Raw genomic sequence first — 20,883 nt, 5'->3', positions numbered from 1 at the left:
ACACAGTTGATGAGATACTTATTTCAACATTTTATTGAACATGTACTTCTTCATATTCCGGGTATATACAGCTTCCTTATACTCTAAGATACCAACCGGGATAGTAATTCTCAGAGATTTCAATAATTTCCTAATGATTGTAGCTCATTTTCCACAAATGTCCTAACATTTACGAGCGATAGTATAAATAGCCTTAAACCATCAAGCAAGCAACACACGCGGAGACTAAAAATCCCGTTTCCATTTCCGATAACTCATTCCTTCGCTTAAAAACAGTGAACGATCGACGAGATTTGCATGCAAATGCGAAGATGGTAGCCATAAAGATTACCATCTTCCCTCGTTTACCAGTATCGACATTTAAAATTTAAACGCGAAATCTTACAGCAGACGTGTCCAAGTTCAGTTTTACTATGTAGTTACTTACGAAAAAGTATTCCCAACACCCGGTACATGGTCATGGCCTATCCGTCGAGACGTTCGAACGAGAAAATGTTATTAAGCGGCCGGTGAATTTTTGCATGCGCAGCGAGCCGCGGTGACGTTCGTATCGTCGCGAGTACTAATGGACTGCGACGTTTTTACAGCGGGGACTAAAAGCTCCGGCCCATAAAAGTGACGTTTCGCGTGCAAGCTATTTATTCTTTGCACAGTGCGTTCGCGACCGGCTGCTATTGCTCGTCGCGCGATAAGCCCGCGACAGCACGCGAACGCGAGCGTTCAAAGGCCGCGATTTCCGGTTCGATCGAGTCATAGGAATTTCCAGCATCCTGTCCGCGACACGTCTTCTCCCTTAATTCCTCTATTCTGACTGGAAAAGCGAAGATTAACGTCGGTAAAATATTACTTTACACAAAAGGTGTTTGGCATCCGTTTAAAAACATCGTAGAATTATACACTGTTGAAGACAATTCGTGTCAGGTTCGATCGGGACATTGCAGTCGCTCGTTTTTCCTTTTTACATCCTTGTATCACGAGCAATATAATTTACAGTAGTTTAACAAGTTAGACAAATATCGTGTTTTGAAGAATCATAAATTGCTTGGGATTATTTTTTTATTTAGAGGATTCGATAGATTTAAAGGATTATTTTCTATGTGGTTTTGATTCTCACATTGATATCCTTTTAACGATCGTCTTACAGTCAAACTTTATTACAGTCATGAAACAATTTCCAACTGTGATAGAACGTATTATAGCGGCAGCGATCGAATATTTAGACCACACGTTTCGCTTTTTCTTTTCTCTTTCGAAGCTTCAGCGTAAAACCATCGCCTGAATAATACATAACTTACCGAGTCTGCAAGCGATTCTCCGCTTCTATACGCGTGAATGGCGCGATAAAATCATTCGCGACGTCCGCTAATTGTTTCGAACGGTGTAATAAAGTGAAAGGACAGAACGAGAGTTGATGTTAAGGTTGAACTTTAGGATAATTCCGAGCTATTACGACGTCGATAAGATGTTCAGCAAACACAGAGGGAAGAAGAGTTACGTATTATCAGGGCACCTTGGTCCAACGTTCTTTCCATTGAATTTAGAATATAAAGAGCACCTTCTCGCTGGTAGCTGCTTCTAAAAGGGAAACTGCATCGTAAAAAAACTGGCTGCGCAGTCAGCTTTCAAAAGAAAATTCACTTGCAGCGGTTCAAAGGGCTCCGAAATGACACACCGTGAATTTTTCCTCTCATCAGAGAAACTCGCTAACCGGTCGTTCTTTACAACAAAATACGATTAGTCGTGCAAAGTTAACGTCCATCCACCGTTAAACGCTTTTTTATCCGCGCCTCGTTTAAAGGAAAGATCCGCGTTTCTATCGTGAAAACGCGTTTCCTCGTCACACTTTCGAGCTTGCCTAGAATCTTCCAGGTCCTTTCATATGCAAAGTTCGCGTTCTCCTCTTAACGAGCGTTCGTCTCTATATTTGCGCGCGATCATCCGCGTTCAATAACCGATTACATTCGCCCGTGGCTTTCGTTATGAAATGCTCTTGAAAAAAAGGAAAAAGAAAGAAAAAGAAAAAAAGAAAAGAAGAAGATGCATATATTCGCTATGGATAGCTCACTATCCTACAAGAGTGTTATGGCACGAGGCGAAAGCCACACGATGATTTTCCATATTTTGCCTGGGAATCGCGTTGAAATGCGCGGCGGATTCGCGACGAAAAAGAAGGAACACACACACACACATACACAGGATGGCTCAAGCCGGTCGTCGTATGGAAAAATGACCGTAAATATGCATTCCGCTGGCAGCATCTTGTTCTTGAGTCGTGGAACGCGTCCTTTAAAATCATTTTTTTCCAAGTTGCGCGACAACCGCCTTGGAATTCAGAGATTCGCGCGGCCGAGCGGTCGACCTGCAGAATGCGGATCGACTTGGCAGAACGAGCACATTCTCGCGCGGCGAACGCATAATAGAAGGCCAAGAGAGACAGCGAGACAAGATCGAGCGAGTTTTCAGAAGGAACTCGGACAGATGTCTCTCTGCCTACGTGGAGGTATTTTTTTTGTTTCAATCGTCGGAAGAAAGATTAGTTGAAGAACGAGCCACCTAAGTAGAATTCATACCGCGTGGCGTATGTAAACTTCCATTCACAAGTACTAGAACACCTGGTCTCCAGAACTTTAACCAGAACGCGATCAATTCACGACGATGTAGCATTCACGCGGGACAACGATACAAAACAATTGAAAAAATCCATCCGCCAGAATTCGAAGAGCAACGTAATTAAGAATCACGCGAGTTTGTCCTTGCAGTCGCTTCTAACTTGCATCTCGTGGAAAAATGTTGCGAACCAGAGGGTTCGGCGTAGAATCCCTATCGAAGGTTGCAACTAAATACGAAAAGACAGAGATATTGGATAGGGATGTTAACAACACGAGTGCCAGGATTGATCGAAGCAACTAGAGAAAACGAGGAAGCTACTTACGAACGAGGGTGTACGTGGAACTCGCTCGTGCGAGAAGTGCACTTCGGAAAAGTATCTCTCCTAGACTAGTTACGTTCGTTTGCTGGAATCTTCCTGTTAGTACATTGCGAACATTCTTTAAGAGATCCAGTTAGAATTAGAGAGAAAATGGCAAGTTCGACTGTTTGCCACGAGGCAAAATTAATTTCGTTTTGCGTGGATCTACCAGCTTCGTGCTGCAATCCTACGATTCTCGTCGGTTTCCAAATTTTCATTGTGTAATCCGGAAGCAGATTGGAAGATGTTTCGCGCGAACTCCACTGTGCACGCTAACTAGGCTAGAAATTTGGTAGCTTGGCTCGCCGTACGATTAATTCTAAACCTCTTTTCCAACTGTTTCCCCTCGGATTTCTTCCAGTCACGTTGCTTTCCTGATTCTTCTTCGAGTCATGGCCACGCCACAGGAGCCACCGAGACTAGGAGCCTGCTTTCTTTTTGCAACTCGTCTCTCCTACTCTTTCTAATTTACCTAATCTCTCTTCAGCCGTTTATGTTCATGTAACTTTACATCGTCGGCGTTAAGAATCGTTGGCTCGTTCGTGATTCCGCGACTCGATCGGCCCCGATCGGCTCGCCAATTTACGTTATCAAACGGTAGATGCTTTCCATAGGAGGATCCTCCGGGTCTGAAAGGAAAATCCGAGCCGAATTGCCAACGACGGAAGGGAGCCGCGGCCCAGGTGACCCAGATGCGCACGCGACACGAATTCTAGGGAAAAAACGACAATAATGAGGAGACCAGACATTAACTGCAACCTCGACAATAAACACGTAAGACTGACGCGGGTCGATTAGCAGGCGGGAGTAGAAGGAAAGCGAAGGAAACGGGGAGGGAAATAGAGAAGAAAGGAAGAGGACGTGGCGTGCCGTGGATAAGAAACGTCGTATATTTTCGTGATCCATTTTCGACAAGAGAAGACACAGCGCGGATGCGCCAGGGATTAGAGAAGAAAGAAGATGTAGAGAAACGTTTCTGCGAGCATCTTGCCAAACTTCTGTAGAAGCTTCTAATTCAGAAAAAGTACGGCGCAAGAGGAACCATAGAAGCCAAGAGATGTCTTTGAATCACAGATATTACGTGAGTATCGAGCATGGTTTCTTTGAGAGGTTTTCATTTTCCTCTTTTTTTTCTTCCTTTCCTTTGATTGGAAAATAGAATTAGTTTTAGTACTCTTCAATTTTTTGTTTCCTTTCAACGCTCTAATTTTTGATAGATGTTTTATCGATATGCGATAACCTACGGATAGTTTAACGATAACTATGGATGAAACTTTATGTATTTTTACGTTTCTCGTTCTGATTTCCGGGTACAAGTTTTTTTACGTTTCGATCGTCGGTAATTTTAGTGTTAACGCATTTAATAAAATTACAATTTTCAAATTTTGAATACGCAGAATAAAAAGATATGACAGTACAGCAAGTACTTAAAAATATAAACATGGATTTTTTCCCAATAAAATATCCTACTTATGCCTGTATTATTCACGGCGTCGATAAAATGGAGTCGCGGTATTAACAACGAAAACAAAAAAACAAAAAAAAAGAAAAGTGGAAAAAATAAGAGAAAACGAAGGATGAGAGGGCCATTAGCTTGCCGACGAAAGAAAAATCGCCAGCTACTCATCCTCCTGAGCGAATCTCGAACGGGAATAAAGGAGCCGTGCTCCGATAAACGTTATTCTACTTCCGATAATATTTCTTCTTCACTGCGGAGCCCACGCTTAAGATGTTTTCACGGATTGATAGGACCGCTGTTATTTCTCCTCTTTCCATAGGCGGAACTTTTCAGTCTTAAGAGCCCCGAAGGAGTTGCCGCCAACTGGAAAGTCGGTTACTGGGTTGATATCGTTCCGAAAGCGAAAGACAAACGCTGGCTGCCGCGGTTTAACTAAAATATTCGCTTCCGATGATGCCTCGCGGAGCCATAACCCAGCGTACAGTTAACAGAAACGTGGTAGAATTCGACATCGATTTGCAGTTCCAAATTATCTCAATGTTTTCTCCTTTTTTACTTTAAGCAGACGTCCATTGTACCAACGTATTACGACGCGAATAATAGTAAATTTTCTGGAATTATATAATTTCTTTTTCTTCTTCAGTCATTTTTCTTTTCCTTTTTTTTCTTTCTGTTAATTATCATCGTGGATTCCTTGTAACTGGAGAATCGATACACTGCGATAACAGAGTTTTAGGGTGTACGGACATCTTCGATCTGTTGCTTTGTTTAGAAAGTTGTTGCTCTTAGTCAGCTACGATAAACCAACGAACCAACGGATTTGTTTATCGAGATGTGTCAAACGTTATCAAGATTTTGGTCTCAGATCCGAGCAAATCACTATTCTTGAGAAACGACGGGTTTCTATTTACTCTGCGTGATAGAATCCATGAAGCATCGAAGAAGAGATATCCGTTCCCATTAGATTCGCCGAAGCAATTATTCATACTGTTTGTATAACCATTATCCTATTTCGCTTTTATCTGGACAATTTTCCCACTGCCCAGATACTGTCCTTTTCTCGTTGACGATTTACTAGGTGCGAGGAGAAGATAAGAGGCGGCACAATGGATATCGAGGCACTGAATAGCAGAGATGTAACCGAGACACAGGTTTCGTGCGGTCAAAATCATTGCTCACCGTTGAAGCCGGGAAAACAAAGGTGTAACTTATCGTCAGTCAGCAATATGCCAATTTAATCATCGGATAAACTCGCTACCCTGAACTTTTCCTAGACGATCGATATCCCGATACCTACTATTCCATTGTGTTTGAAAATTAAACAAGCCGAAGGATAACAGAAAACTGTTATCTCACCGGAGCAACGTTCTAATCCTTCGAGGATCTATTGTGCCAACGAACGTGCATGAATTCCTCTTGGGCTTCTTGCGCGAGCTTCTTGTCGCTCGGTGTGTAATTTCACGATCCTATAGCGAACGAAACGTTTGCCGAGATTACGCTTGTAGCTACACAACACCGTACCGTTTCGAGCGACAAATTGAAGACGATTTGAGTGGTCACCGGTGATGAAAATTAGCGAAGAAGCATACGGCGATGCTACGAGAATGAAGAGGATTACTGTTGCATGTTGAGTAACAACAACCGTATGAAACATCCTCTTAGTTTTCACTAAAAGTTTGTAATGCAATTGTAGAGGATTGATAAATAGGCAACGAGAACTTGCTGTTGCAACCTGTCAAATATATTTGAAATAAATTAAATAAATTATAAATAAATATAGGCAGTGTCCAAAGTCGCTCCTACAAACGTAGTCGCAAAGACAGTGTATAATCCCTCTCGTATAATTCGTATAACTGATTCGCTCGTGATCGCGTCCGTTTATTTATACTGATCGGTGGAGAGTCGGGAAATTCGAATTCGTCTTTGTTCGACGGTTGCACAACATTATTTTACCCGGAGTTTATTTATTCTTACATTACGTGTAACGGAGGCAGAACAACAACATGATTTTAATTGTCCTCTGACTCATGTGCCGCTACAAGTTGCATCCTATTGAATATTATAATCGGCAAATAAATTGGATATTTATGTATTTACGAGAAATGAAAACGTCTAGGATATGATATCGAAAATAAAGTATTCGCTGTAAAATATTTAGCAGGGGAAGAATGAGATTTCTATTCAGATTCCTTAGGATCTATTTAGACTCGTTTAAGATCTCTTTCGGTGCGCTCGTAAAGATGTGGATTTGCACGAAGGTTCGATAAAGGAAGCCGTGAAAATTGTACTTTATGTACTATGGCGTTTCTAATTTATTTCTTCATCACTGGATGTTCATTTTATTCGCATGAAACTTTGCATCCCATAGTGATTGACCGATCGAAAGACAGAGATGGCAATCTTAGCATGGAATATTATGTTTTTGCATGGTGAACCATATGTGGTTTCTTTCCACGCAACGTATCAAGGAAGTGGCGCTATTATCTCGCAAAATTCTATTACACGTTTCAAGACACGCTGCGCGTCAGTGTTAAAAGCACGGTAGCGAGAGTATCGCTGATGCTTTGGAACACTTACCATCGCGTACCAGGCGATAAATTACATCCCCAAGGATCCGAGGTATCCCGCACGCATATGTGTGATCTTGTCAGAGGATCGGATCCTGGCGTAACCAAGTTAAAGCGGAACGCGTCACGGTTTCCGCTGCACTAACTGTCTCGTCGTTTGCATCGTTTTATCATACATTACCATATCGTGCTGTCCGGTGACTGGAAGAAACCTAGTCATAAAATAATTTTCCTCTAGGAAAGTGAAAAATCATCCTCGAATATTATTCGAACTGTCGCGAGCGAAACCGATCGCGTTATCCTTTTAGGAATCAAAGGACACCGTGCGTGAAGCTCGACGAATTTTGTTTGAAAGTCGTCATCGTTCGGCTATAAAATATCTGTTGGAATACAGCGATATTTCACGCACAGGCATAAGTACCCTTACACAGAGACATTTGAACAGGACACTTACACAAGTCATACTCATTATTGTATAGAGAGTGAGGTTCAAAGTATTTAAAGGATCATGAGTTACTACCTAAGTCTAGTCTGAGAGTAACTGGCCAACAATCAACAATTCTTGTATACGTTGTTAATTATATCACTCGCTTATATACATTTGGTTCTGTAGTTCTGTTTAATAAACATCACTGAATATTATTTCAACACAAACATCGTGTCTTCCACAGATTATTAATCTTAACTTCAAGATTAAATTCTAACAATATCATGGGAATTTTAAGACGCTGCAAACGGCAAAACTCTCAGCAGAGTAACGGTGAAAGCTTTTAATTGCGTTCATCCGAATTTATCGTTTCGTAAATTATAAAAAGAGAGTTTTTTCCACTCGTGACGCGATTGTTTATTTCATCGTAGGTTTGAAGGATAAGCGTGTTAAGCATCGACTTAGAAAATAGGAAAGGGATTACAGTGCACAAGTTGGTGCACGATGGAATTAACACGATCTAGTTTCAACGATCGGATCGATGGATATTTAACCTCTTGGGTACGATGCGCCACTATAGTGGCTCACTCTGCTACTCATTCGCTCGCCGTTTGAGCTAAACGATCTTTTTTATTCATCTTGCTTTACACTTTTCTTGTCCTCGCAACGTTTTATAACAATGTTAACAATATACAGACAGAATATAAAAACAGTCTTTGTTTTTGATACACCAGTGTCAGATATCGATTGTTGCTTTTCGTTAAAATAAATATACCATTTTTAACATCATTTTTAAATCTTCAAGCTCAAAATGTCGCTACAAAATAGGAAACGAAGAGCAATTTGAAAAACAGTATCGCGTTATAAGTTTGAAAATTGTAACGTGAGTCTATGCGTCAAAATGCTTTAAAATATATCACACTCAATTGTATTATTAATTATTAAACTTCAAGTATATGCATCATATGTTTAAGAAAAATTATAATTTAATTACCAGAAACATCGTTCCAATGTGCTTGCTTAGAGAACAGCATTATCCTTCACACGTTGCAGTGCTGCATCGTTTACGCGTAATTCGCGTGAAGCTCTTCCGTACAGAGAAACAGAATTCAACCTAAAAGGTTAAGGATTGACACACGAAGCAGAAGAATGACGTATCTATTATACGTTTAAGAAAGAAAAATAGAGAGGTTGTGGTTTTATTTGAGCCGGGAGAAAAGGGAATAATATTAAAATGGAGGGAACAGGTGGAGCATGAAAAATGCGGCGAGTACCGGCGGTAAAAGTATTGCTGACGCGTTGGAAAAATCACTACCGTTTCTGGGCGAATAAATTATTGATATATGGCTACCCCTTTTCTCTTATAGCTCACCTTCTAGCCGAGTTCAAGATGTTAAAGGGGATCTCGCGTGGTTGTTCGTTTAAGGCCGCGACCGATGGTTTCTCCGGCTTCGAATATTTCCTTTTTCCCGTTTTATCGCTCAGGCTTTATTGTTTTATGAATGTTTAAATTATTCCAAAAAAAAAAGTGGTTACCGGAATAATCAAGATATTTTCTTTGGCTATTCGAAAGTTGCAATAAGAAAGATCGAGAGATGTAAAATTTAACGATCTGGGAGCGGGAGGTAAGACTAGCTTCCCAGGGATACGACTTTCATGCTCGAAGGAAAATCTCAGAATAGATGTCTCCGAGTTATAGTGCTTTGAATAAATAGATTGGATAAATTTCTCTAGCCTCTTCCATAATCTATCAATGCCAGGCTGGTTATTACTTCTATTTATGTTACGCTATGTTGGTAATAAAAAAAAAAAAAAAAATAGACGCAACATGAAATTGCATTCTGCGATCATATTAAAACGAAAATTAAATCTCAACGCGTCTAACTGTTTCTCATAGAAAATGATGCAGAGAGAAACCTTTGCTCTATGACATATATCTAAACGACGATCGAACTCTGGTGTCTGTAAAATTCCCTTCAGCTAGCAACTTTAAACGTCCTCCATCAGCTAGAAAACTGGTCTGCAGTTTGTTACAATTTCTTGGGACCCACCGCACTGTAACGCGTTGTAACGCGATAAATCAGAGGCTTGGGTGGGGCCTTTGGCACCCTGGCGGGCGCGCAAGAAAAACAGATTTTCTAGGCCAATGGCTTCAGAAGCAATTTTGGCGTTGCGCTTGCAATCATATTGTTAGACATCCGCTTCGGAATTCGCATAGATTTCATCGGAGAATTCGTAGCACGCTCGTCTAGCTGCCAGATATCTCGTATATAAAAGCTTTATAATATCGCCGATAAAATACAGAATTGATCTATCGTGTTGCAGAGAACGCAACATGGCCGTACAGGAAACCTGACCTAATCTAATTTTTCCTCAACCTCACGAACAGGAATCGTTGCGCGATACGAAATCTACAGATTCGAAGTACAGAGAAATTCGCTGCAACTTCGTTTAAAAGTCGTCTCCTAATAAAGAAGAGAGCACAGTACGAGAGAAAAGATAAGGAGAGAAAAGAAGAAATGTATTCATTCAGAGGATGCAGTGGCCGGGTTTATTCATAGCCTTGATTCACGTGCATCGCCGAGAGGCACAAAACGCACGTGCGATCTCGTACGATCTCTCCTTTTGCTCCTGACCGAACCATCGACCGCACTGAATCACCTCCTCTATTCGTAGACGCCTACGCGATCGTTTTCCTTGCTCGTCCGCCGGTTGGAGAATTTTTGTTCGCGACCATCAAGGCCCCAGACACATCGCCAGCGCCTCGTTCGACTTCTTTTTGCCACCGCCTCGTGAATTAATCGGCTTGCTCGTTCCTCGTAATCCCTTGTTTCTCTCGGCGAACATCGACCGCCTGCCACGTCCGATCGTTGTGTTAGCCGCTTGATTAAGCAACAAATCGAGCGACAGATTTAGGTGATAACCGATTTTTAACGTGACAAGCCTTTGGATTATTCGGTGGGGAAAGTTGTTGGTTAACAGATTCCATTGCGTAATGTTCTTACGATACGCGCAATAAGATGATTGATCGTCGAATAATTGATTCGAGGCTCTCGGTAGAATTCGCTATAGCTCTATCAATTCTGTCAGAGCGAGACAAATCGTCGATCAAACGTATAATTTCTTCTTGCCATATTCGATGCAGCGAATATTCGACGCACTGTGTTTTTCGCTTTGTCAGGAGCGCGATCGAACGTTTGTTCGCGTTTGATTCGCGTTACGTCGACCAATTAGACCAGATGAATTACGACCAGACAGGCTACGAGGTGAATTTGTTGCAGACGACACTAAGCCGAGCTTATCGTCGGGAATATGAATTTCTTCTCTGAATACTCGCGCCGTTTGTCGCATCTCGAGAGATACGAGCGAGAATTAGTCCGCTCGCGACTGCACTGACAAAACAAGTCGCTGACATTTGTACAACCGTGCCTTCTTTCGCCATTCGCACGCGAGAATGGGTGCCAGATTGCGCGCGAGTGAAAGTGTCCTTTCCAAACATTTTTCCGATTTATATACGTACGATACATACGCTGTAACGAAAAAACGAAGTTGAAAAATCGAATTCTCAGAGAAGAACCGCTGAACGTACGAACGACGAATTATCCTTAGCTCATGGAAAATCTCCGATGATAGTAAACCGTGTGACTAGCTCGGAAAGCGGCTGCATTCATCGCGAATTCAACCGAAAGAACTTTCGAATAATTCTACCTCTCCTAACATTTCACGAGAAGCTTCGAAAGTTCTCCAATTTATTCAATGTCATCAGATTTCCAGGTTTCCTTAGGAGGAGACCAGCTGCGCCTCTTCGCTTCGCCGTATACAACGAGCTATGAAATCGATACACGATACTGATTTATCTCGCGTGTTGGCCGTGCTGCAGATTAACGCTTCATTTCTTATCTGTTGGATCGAACAAAGGATACGTAGGCTCGCGGAGTAATTTATGATCGCCAGGAGCGCTTATTGCCAAGTTTGGTCGAGTTTGACCAAGTGGAATTCCAACTTCCGCCAGGAAGCAAGAAGATCCATACTCGCGATGGCATCGAGGAAATGTATCTTTAACGAGACTTTTCTCTTCTCTCCTTTCCTCGTCGCTAGATCCGCAAACATCTAGAAATCCGCGCAAGTTTTTCTTCTTTCCAGCTTCTTTCCTCGATCCATCGTGGAATATTTCACTTAATTTACGATCGCAGAACTGTTCTTCCCAACGAGATCCAACGGAATCCTCTGCGAGTCTGCCAGCGAAGCTTCTGATAGTATTTGTTCGTGCTGAGAGCACGTCGATTCATCAGCTTCTTTCCGAGTTTTCTCGCCAATCGAACTCGTTCTATCTTTTCCCCCCTGTCTTTTCCTCTTAAATTCATCTCGTTCAACTCCGGAAACGATAAAAAGCGCAACGAGCAATTTACGATTACGCCACGCTGCGTTTAACTGTTGGCGCGTCGAAATGCGAGCTTTCGAGTAAGAGCAGGAAAATTTGGATCGAACGAAACAGTAGGATCGTACAGTACGCTCGTTATCACGGAAATATCATTTAGCGAGATTTTTCGAGTGGTCCGGCTGATTCTTCCGCGACGTTTCTTCTTCTCTATCGATGTCAAGGTCGCTTATGTAATTACAAGCACCGTTCGCGCTCACTCGTGTCTCAGCCTATGAACACGAGAGATTTTGAGAGGCACTTGAATCCTGAATTGCTTGACAACCTCGAACGTCAATTTTTGAATTCTGAAATCTTCGAGTCTTCGTTCTCCTCCCGTGATTTTTAATTCCGACGACATTACGTTCTTTTTCTGTTCACGTAGCAGACTATGAGAACGACAGACTTTGGATTCAGACTTCTTTCACACGCTTAGAACGAAAATAGAGAATTTCGTGTATCTTAAAATCGTAGAATCTCCGTTCTTCTTCTATACTTTTTAATTGCCAAGATATTCTTTTTTTTCCATATTTTTTATAATTCTGGAATTAAGATGGAATTAAAAAGCGGGGAAGTCTGGATATTTCGCAATTTTTCCAATCGATATGAGCAATCCTGAACGACGACGAAGGAAATCCCGCGAATGATGAAACAGGAGGGGTGAAAGTATCGATCGTTAATAAATTAATCGTAGGCGCCGGCTAAAAAGTTCACGCATCGATCGCTTAAGACCGCGTCACGCTGATCCCCGGTGGAAATCATTAATCTTGTTAAGGAGCTGTTTTAAAGTGTGACGTGTGTTTGTAAAGCGGCCGTGCTGGGAGCAACAGCCCCTCGTTTTGGTCGTGCTCGACGTCCGACGAGATTAGTCTCTGGTGAAAGAATAAATCAATCAACAGTAAATAAGAAAATTCTTGTCAAGTTTCCTCTATCGGATGACAAATCTCAACCTTTTCTCGCGAAACATGCCTCCACGTCAATGAACTTCTGCTGACTATATCAATCCGTTCGTACCAATATTTACTCTCTTACGTCATTTAGCGTGTTTTTCGAATACCTCCGGTACTAAATATTTTTCTCGACAAGAAATTGCCCGCGATTCTAAACAGATCTATCGAAAAGAGAAAACTCGGCAGCAAATTTCTCTATGCTGCGTAGCGTAAAACACGCTGTCTTCTGTAACGATTTTCAATAGCGTTTCATTGCTCCGGCAGCTTCGTATCGCTGTTGTTTGGATGGTTTGCACGCTGGAAATCTGGCGTCAGAGGTTTCCGATCGTCCTAATAACTTGCAGCAAATTATCCGCCGTTGATCCCCTAAACAACTTCCAAAATCACCACTCTGGAGCACACCTCGGGCCGAACCTGCACCACGACCACGTATTCCAACAGCAGACTCGCTAATCCGGCTGAAATCGAGCCTGGCACTCGTCGATTCCAGTCGAGGCTCGATTGTTTACCGAGATTAATCGATCTTGCTGGCAGTGGTGCGCGGCACAGAGCAGCGAACAAGCGAAATGAAACTCTGCGTAAATCCGCAACCGGCAGTACCAGCAGAGAGTGGCGCGTCCTCAAGTGGAGGGATGATCGCGAACGAAAGAGGGGGTTTGGGCTCGCACTGCCAAAACCCGCGACCCAGATACCGATCGACCCACCGACACACATAACCAGAGGGAGAAAGGGTGCAGTTAAAAGGCCAGACAGAGATGGAACAAGAATGAGTACGAGAGAGAGAGAGCCAGCCCACTCCCTGTGTTACGTTCACTGCGTTACAGTGAGTCCTCTATCTTCTTCCTATTTCTTCACCCTCTTTCTTCAGTCGAGTTTGTCCTTCTTTCGCTCATCGACTGCGACTTCTCCGCTTCTTCCTGCTCACCTTCCCGAATTCTGCTTTCGATAACGCGCGTCGTCACCCGGATTTACAGCTCTTAGTTACTCTTGCCGCTTCTCTTGTTTTATGAATTATAATTTCTTGGAGGATGATCGTCGGAGAAGAGGGTTCTGTCGTTGGAGCGTTTCCTACACAGTCGGTGTTTTCGTAGAAGCGTTTGTAGGGATGATTACCGATATTTCGATTCTTTAAATCAATCTCTCTTTGTTAAGTCTATCTGCACGTTCAGATTCAGTTGCTTTAATTGTCTGCCTGAGAATGTGAATTTGCATCGACATCCACAGCTTAGTCGTGATTTTCCGTGACTGCTAATTCTCCAGAAAAATTGCATGGACTCGCAATTATGGTATCTTCCCATTCTCGACCACATGCTCCGATTTTTCAGCACGTAGACGACGATCTTCCCTCTTTTTCAGTACGAATTTTATACTTTAGCTGTCCGCCGAGCAAAGTAAAATAGCGGAAAAGTTATTAGAAAGCTAGAACTCTGCTGCAACCTCCTCCCAATCCAGCCCTTAATCTTCCTTCCATTTTCACCCTCTTCTCCTTCTCCTTGCTGCTTCCCGCCACTTGCTGGCCTCTTTAATTTCGACCCGGTGTCCAGCCCCACATTTCATCGCACAGCAGCGGCGTCAACTCGCCATGCAGCCTGCCAAACCTGCAAATGCTGCATTCGTAGGCGCGCGTGCGTGCGCCGTGAAATCTTCCGCGCGGACACGCGCGCGTTCTATCTCGCTTTAGTGCACGCGCACGCATACTACGGGCTGGATTAACGAAGAGCGCGCTTCCACCCGCGCGACAAACGCGGAAGAAGTTGATGGAACACGAGGATTCGAGCGGTGCGTGCCGCTCGAAATAGAATCGCGCGGCTCGACGCCTCGACCGCTCGAACCGGCTCTCGTCGGTCTGCCATGCAATTTCTGTGTTCGCACTTTCGTGACTCACGGCGTAGTACAAATTAAGCTTTTTTTTTTATTTCCTTCAGATTGAAACTTGTAACGTGACTAGAGTAACTTGCAGGTTTGACGGAACGAGGACGAGTTACACGTGACGATAATAATACGTGTAATTAGTTCGTGGCGTACTATCGCGTGCTATAATTTGGGACAGATAAACGTGTTGCGGTCTTCGAATATTTTACGACTTCTTTACGCTGTTTTTCCATCGATTCGTTGGTCCTGCTCCTTTGTCGTACTTTTCCATTGACGAAAAAAATATAATCTCACAGAGGTGAAAAAATGCTCTTATTAGTATGCACGATTTGTCGCTTGAATTTCATGTTGAATTTTCTTACAGATTCTTTCTGTTTGCTAAAATGGCAACAAGATGATATGGAAATTCGAGGATCACAGAGGAGATCGGATTGTCCCTTTAATTAAAGCAACGACGCTTATCCTTCGAAAATGAAATACTTTCGTAATTCTATATGTATGTGTTCATGTATAAATGAAATAGAGTCCCTGCGGTGGCCAATTAGCAGACGCATTAAGCAAGCGGTCGCAAGTTACGATAATCATAAACTAGCTGGCCTAACGAGACGACTGGACAGAGTCCAGCGACACGGACTTTTAACGCTGGCTATTCTGCTCTCGGTTAATCAGCCGTCATGGTAAACTTAACCCTTACAAGTTTGTGGGACAATCCGTTTATGCATATTACTGCTCTAAATGTAGCGCTTGGTTATAGGACTTCGTATCTTATAAAATTTAATGCCGTTACGTGCAAGATCGTGGCAGGGTGAATCTGCGTTGTTGTAACCACGATGCTCCTAACTATTTCTCTCGTTACTTTCTTCCTATACTTTCGTTATATTCTCTGTGAAATACTGATTTCTACAAATAAGTGAGTCTCGCGTCGTATAGTCAGCGGCAAAGATATATCGAAGTTATAAATTAAATAAAATAGAAAGAGTAACGACAGAGCATCGATATAGCACTTTCTGAAATTGTACGCATCCCATGCGAGTCCCTTGAATAGGCTGCGAGAGTCTTTCGCGTTAAATCGCGCTGCTTACAGAGTTTCGCTAAAATCTGTACGATAATACGTTCTTGTTAGTTCCTCTCTTAATTTGCGATTGTTAAAAATTAAGACGCACGTTTTCAGAGGAAACCGAAACACACAATTTCCAGTTGGCATCGTACAAGTTCGAAGAGTCTGGTTCGGTCGGTCAAGTCGTTTCGCTTCAAGTAACTTGAATTCAAGGTTGTGGTCGTACAAGTTGCTTAACTCGAACGCTTTCAATTGAAACAGCTTGAAACGTCCGTGAACCTGTTGTTTGAGTGATTTCAATTGCACGTTGTATTCGTATAACGCTTCGAATTGTTCGTTTCGATATCACACACGTTAACTGCAAACTGTTGATGAATCTTACAGCCTCGCTCTTTCATCGACCGTATAAATCTTCGTTCTAACAAAAGGAGCCCGTGAGATCCTCGGCGACTACTCGCGACGCAGAAAATGGAGCGTTCGTCGATGGCAAGGCACGGCCACCTCTCTCAGAATCTAAAATTCCGGAGGTATCGACGTCGAATCGTCAGGGAAAACCGCAAACACGAGTTTCGTGTAGCACGAAATCGCTGACGTGATTGGTCAATGTGCCAAGATTGGACTAGGTCAGTGTTGCGGAACACGGTGAATACGTGCAACCGGACCAATGAGTTAGCCTGATGATCTACAAATGCAAGAAAAATGAAATCTCTTTGAAATTACCTAATTTGTCCTCAAATACGCTGATGATATCGTTGTCCTATGAAACACCAAAGAAGCTATCGCTGAAAATCTGAGCAAAAACAAACGACCAAATGACCAGTCAGATTTCTGAAATTCGCGTAGAATTTATCCAGATTTCCCCAAGATAAATCTCGATCTGCGACGTTCGAGCGAAATTTAGGGCACGCTTCGTAAATTTAGCTTCTTATGCACGACGTCGCGCGGGTACGTGACGCTTGAAACGCGAACCTCTCTCTCTCTCTTTCTCTTCAGCTTTCGAGAGAAAGAAAACGCGAGACGAGGCGAACCTGTCGACGTAATCCCGCCTTAACAATCTGTCGATAATAGGCCTAAAGGGTCATCGAGCGAGAGGAAAAAAAGGAAACGAGGGATTGGCCAGGGTGCCAAGATCCAGCGCAGCTGGGTCAGGACGTCGAGAGGGTTGCTCCCGTTAACGTTCGAACGACGCCGGAAAGGAACACGGCGAACAGCTGGATCCTAACCGGAGGAACGACTAGAAGTTTGCCACGTTTTCTACGTGCCACGGTTGTGTTCATAATTTTCTTCCTGTTCTCTGCAACCTCCGGTACCATCATGGCGGCGAGAATGGGAAAGTGGCCAGCTTGCCAGCAACGTATTTGGCAACCGATTAGGCGCGTTGTTAATTAATTTTTTCCCTTACATTTATTCCAGTCGTGAGTTACACCTAGCGTGGAACAGTCTACAAAAGACGTTGGTCTCTCAAGTAAAATTTTATAGGATGGAGACTCGATTTCTTCAAGGATCGTGGCTTCTGAAACTACGAAGATAAGAAGAAGCTTTGTTGGTTATAGAATTTACGATATTACGTTAGATCTGTTATCTTCGGAACGGTACCTCGGAGTATGGCATTTTTTCGCTAATTTTTGCTTTGGCTATTCCTAGTTGTAAGAGACGGTAGCATTGTTATTTGTAATCTCTTGACATGGAAAGTCTAAGACTTACTTGATGAATGCAATGGATTGTGCTGCGATACTGGAATGCGGTTATCGATCAAAGAGTGCTTAATCGAGCCGGAGCTACGAGTTGGCATATTAATTCTCGTGCTTTGATACGTGACATGATTAGGACAAATCAACTTATATCGTGCGTATCGTGAAATAAAATATACTTGCGATCTAATTAAAATCAGCGTTCGATGAGCGGAGGTCTAAGATCAATAATTATCTGCTTTCGAATCGCTCGATAAAATTACAGTTTCTTTACAGAATGTAGCCATTCTGGTTCCACGGTATTTAACAGCCAGGATAGTGCGTTGACACTTTGTTTATTAATTTAGACTGGATACTCGATGTTCACATACTTCCACGCTGTCCATACCGTTACTCGACTACCTGCTATATTATATTTATTCGTTTTACTTTTACGTAACCGTCAATTCCAACCGAAACGATCGAACAGTAAAAAAGAAGATTACAATTTCCTGCTGAAAGCTCGCCACGGTACGCGTTTACACGACGTGAAAGGAGAAAAAAATCAGGCAGCGAATTAAAGCGCGAGAAATACGTTCGCGGAAACGATTTTCTTTATCCTCTTATGGCCTGATTGAATTATGCGTCAGCGGTTATCGTGGCGTTTTGTAATTGAAAGAAAAGCGATACAGAATATCGTTTCTAATTAAGATAAACAAGCAGCGTGATTCGCGATAAAGAGTGAAAGTAGTAGCCGCGATCTCTTGGTGCGACGGTTATCGACGAGTATTCGTCCATCTATGGCGAGCTCGTCGGCCGACAAATTCGATCGGATAATCACAGTGACACCGGTGAAAGTGTCCACTTTATGACTGATAACGACGACACGACGAACTGGCATACACGTGGTGATATTTTCCACCGATCGAAAGGGGAGAAAGTGCGACTATGTTGCGCGTTAATTGCAGTCGATGGAATTTTGATTTACGGCCGGCGATTGTCTGTGACATAACTGGGTTGATTAGCAGCCAGGGCGGATCGGTGACTTCAAAGATCGTCTTTAACGCTATTTTCGAATCATCTTTTTATTTAGCGCCCGGTATCGAGGGCAGCGTGGAATTTTAATATCTGCTCTTGCGCTCTGATTGATGAATCTTTGATGAAGAATCTTCTTTGTCCTTTTTATTAACGAAGTTATATAGACATTGCGTAAGACGAGCAGAAACAGCATTAGCAACTTCCTGGCGCTGCTACTTATCGAAAACAACGAAAAACGTGTAATCACGATGGATTCTGAGAGATCGAAGATCGTACGATATTTCTCAATTAACGCGTAACGTTTAATTTCATTTGTAATCGGACGTCCAATAAGATGTTGATAGAACGAGGGCATCTGGCAAAATTTCCACCATTACCTGACGACCCTAGACTTTGCTTTATTCATCGGCTATAAATAACGTGCCAGGCTTGAAGCAACGAATGGAAAACGCGTGTCATGTAATACGAGACACGGAAGGAATATCCGAAATTACGTCGATCTACGACTCACAAATATAGATCAGCTTTTTATTTATTATATTTCTCTATTTACTCTCTATTTATTATATTTTTCACATAAAATTGACGATTTCTTTTTTCTTAGAGTCTAAACGTTTTATAACCTCGCTAGGTGTCTTAGACCCTCGTTTCCATCGTTCTGTAGAATTCCTGTGCAACAGAGACGTAACATTTTTCAAAAATAGTACAAAAAGAACAAGTCTGGAGTCTGGAAAATCGTCCCGTAGACTCGATCAAACTTTTGCCGGAGGATCAATTAGATTAAAGGAGAACGTTAGAGAGGCGGCTGGTCGTTATCGCGTTTTCGCGACGAGGCGAGAACAAGGAAGTTCTGAAATCGTTTCGGGACCAATTAAATCCAGACAATGTCCAGATTACCTTTCCTGAGCTCTCGTTACTCCATTTTGTTAAGAGAGGAAGAAGGAGCCGAGTTGCTTCTTGACGAGCACATCGCTCTTTGATCGGCTCGTTTAAATCGAACTTGCATTCTTCCTATTTTTTTCTTTTTCTTTTTATCATTCGCTCGATGAAAAGCTGCAAAGAACAAAATACTAACGAACGCTCGTGGTCGGGATAAACATTGGAAGAGCTGCACGCTGGGAAATAATAGAAAGCAAAAACGAGTTCGATGGAAAACGTAAAATCCGATAAATTCTGGGTGTATCCACAGCGGTTTCCCGGGTCTGCGAGCTTCGAATTTCCACGTCGAAAACGAGTAGATCGTTCAAACAGAACTAATCCACGATTCGCTCGATAATCACCGTACTGCAATCCTTTGTCCAAAAATTTTGTCCGCCTTTATCGAGCCACGTCTTTCTATAAAACGATCTTCTCAGAGGAAGAAGAAGAAGAAAAAAAAAAGAAAAAAGTAAGACGAAGGAACAAGTAAACGCCGATAGAATTAACGAGAAATTCCAATTTAAATGAGGATCGCCAGGGTCGATCAATTTAAATCACGATATCGATCCTTTGATTCGTTGTTCTAAATACTGCTGGTTGCCGTGATAAAGTATTCAATCGACGAGGACCACAATGGCAGCCGATCCGATGATTTTTCCAATCTCGGCTGTTCGCGGGTCGCGGGTTCGCGTATTGTACGAAGCCTCTTCGCTCATTGTCCACGGAGGTCGTTATCATCTCCATTCGACGGGGAATAAGAGTCCTTTGAAAGGTTCGCCGAGGAGAAAAGGAGGCCGACGGTTGTGCGAGTAGCGAGGATGCGTCGCCAAAGTAACGAGGTCTACACAGCAGGAGGAACGGGGTTAGGCCGAGAACGTAACACGTGATTTATGAAACAATTTCCCGTAGCCCCAGACTTTATCTACCTTGAAACTTATCCACCGTGAGAGCAAGAATGGTCTCTTAACGTTGGATCTCTCGCGAAACAACTTCTGTCTATTCTTTTTAAACGTATTTTGTTTCGTCCGGCGACTCTTTGCGTAGCTCGGAAACCATCCCTTGGTCGAGGCGGCCACTTGCTACGTCAATATAATTAGTTGGACCGTAATAATCATAAGGAACTGTCGTAAAACTAGGCATTTCGATTTGATCGTTAAGTGGTATAAAACACCTTAGAGTCAAGATGTTCCTTATGGTTATTGCTCCATAAAAAGTGGGGGAACGTGCCTTTTCCCATGTTTCCCGGGGTTTTCACCGTAAGCGACCAGTGGCGGGGCGACAAACACCCGGCAAAAGTTTTCCTCTGCGACAGCTTACTTTACTGGACCTACGACTACAGATCAGTCAACATCTCTGCACTACTTTAACTCAGTAAACATTCATTATATATCATAATATTCATAAACTATAACTACTTTTGATAACTCATCTAATTAACATATATATGTCGGATTATCTTTGGAAAACGAGGCGTGTGATGAGTTTTGCTGCGAATTGTCCATAGTTGTCTTATACCAGCTGATGTTTGTTTATGGGAATG

At 42.6% G+C, this 20,883-nt stretch overlaps 2 protein-coding genes across 2 annotated transcripts in view; one reads left to right on the top strand and one right to left on the bottom strand.

Annotated features, from left to right (window-relative positions):
• Window positions 1-20,883, bottom strand: part of LOC139992109 (mediator of RNA polymerase II transcription subunit 20-like) — a 142,338-nt gene that overhangs the window by 28,721 nt on the left and 92,734 nt on the right. The window lies entirely within an intron of this gene.
• The window catches only part of LOC139992104 (facilitated trehalose transporter Tret1-2 homolog), a 104,720-nt gene continuing 87,500 nt past the window's right edge, over window positions 3,664-20,883 (top strand). The window contains exon 1 of the mRNA XM_072012648.2: window positions 3,664-4,049. Within this exon, the coding sequence (XP_071868749.1) occupies window positions 4,026-4,049 (24 nt within the window). The 5' untranslated portion in view covers window positions 3,664-4,025. The remainder of the gene's footprint in view (window positions 4,050-20,883) is intronic.

This window comes from Bombus fervidus, chromosome 11, assembly GCF_041682495.2.
Source record: "Bombus fervidus isolate BK054 chromosome 11, iyBomFerv1, whole genome shotgun sequence".
NCBI classification, from domain to species: Eukaryota; Metazoa; Arthropoda; class Insecta; order Hymenoptera; family Apidae; genus Bombus; species Bombus fervidus.
This window is presented reverse-complemented; position numbering and strand designations above follow the sequence as displayed.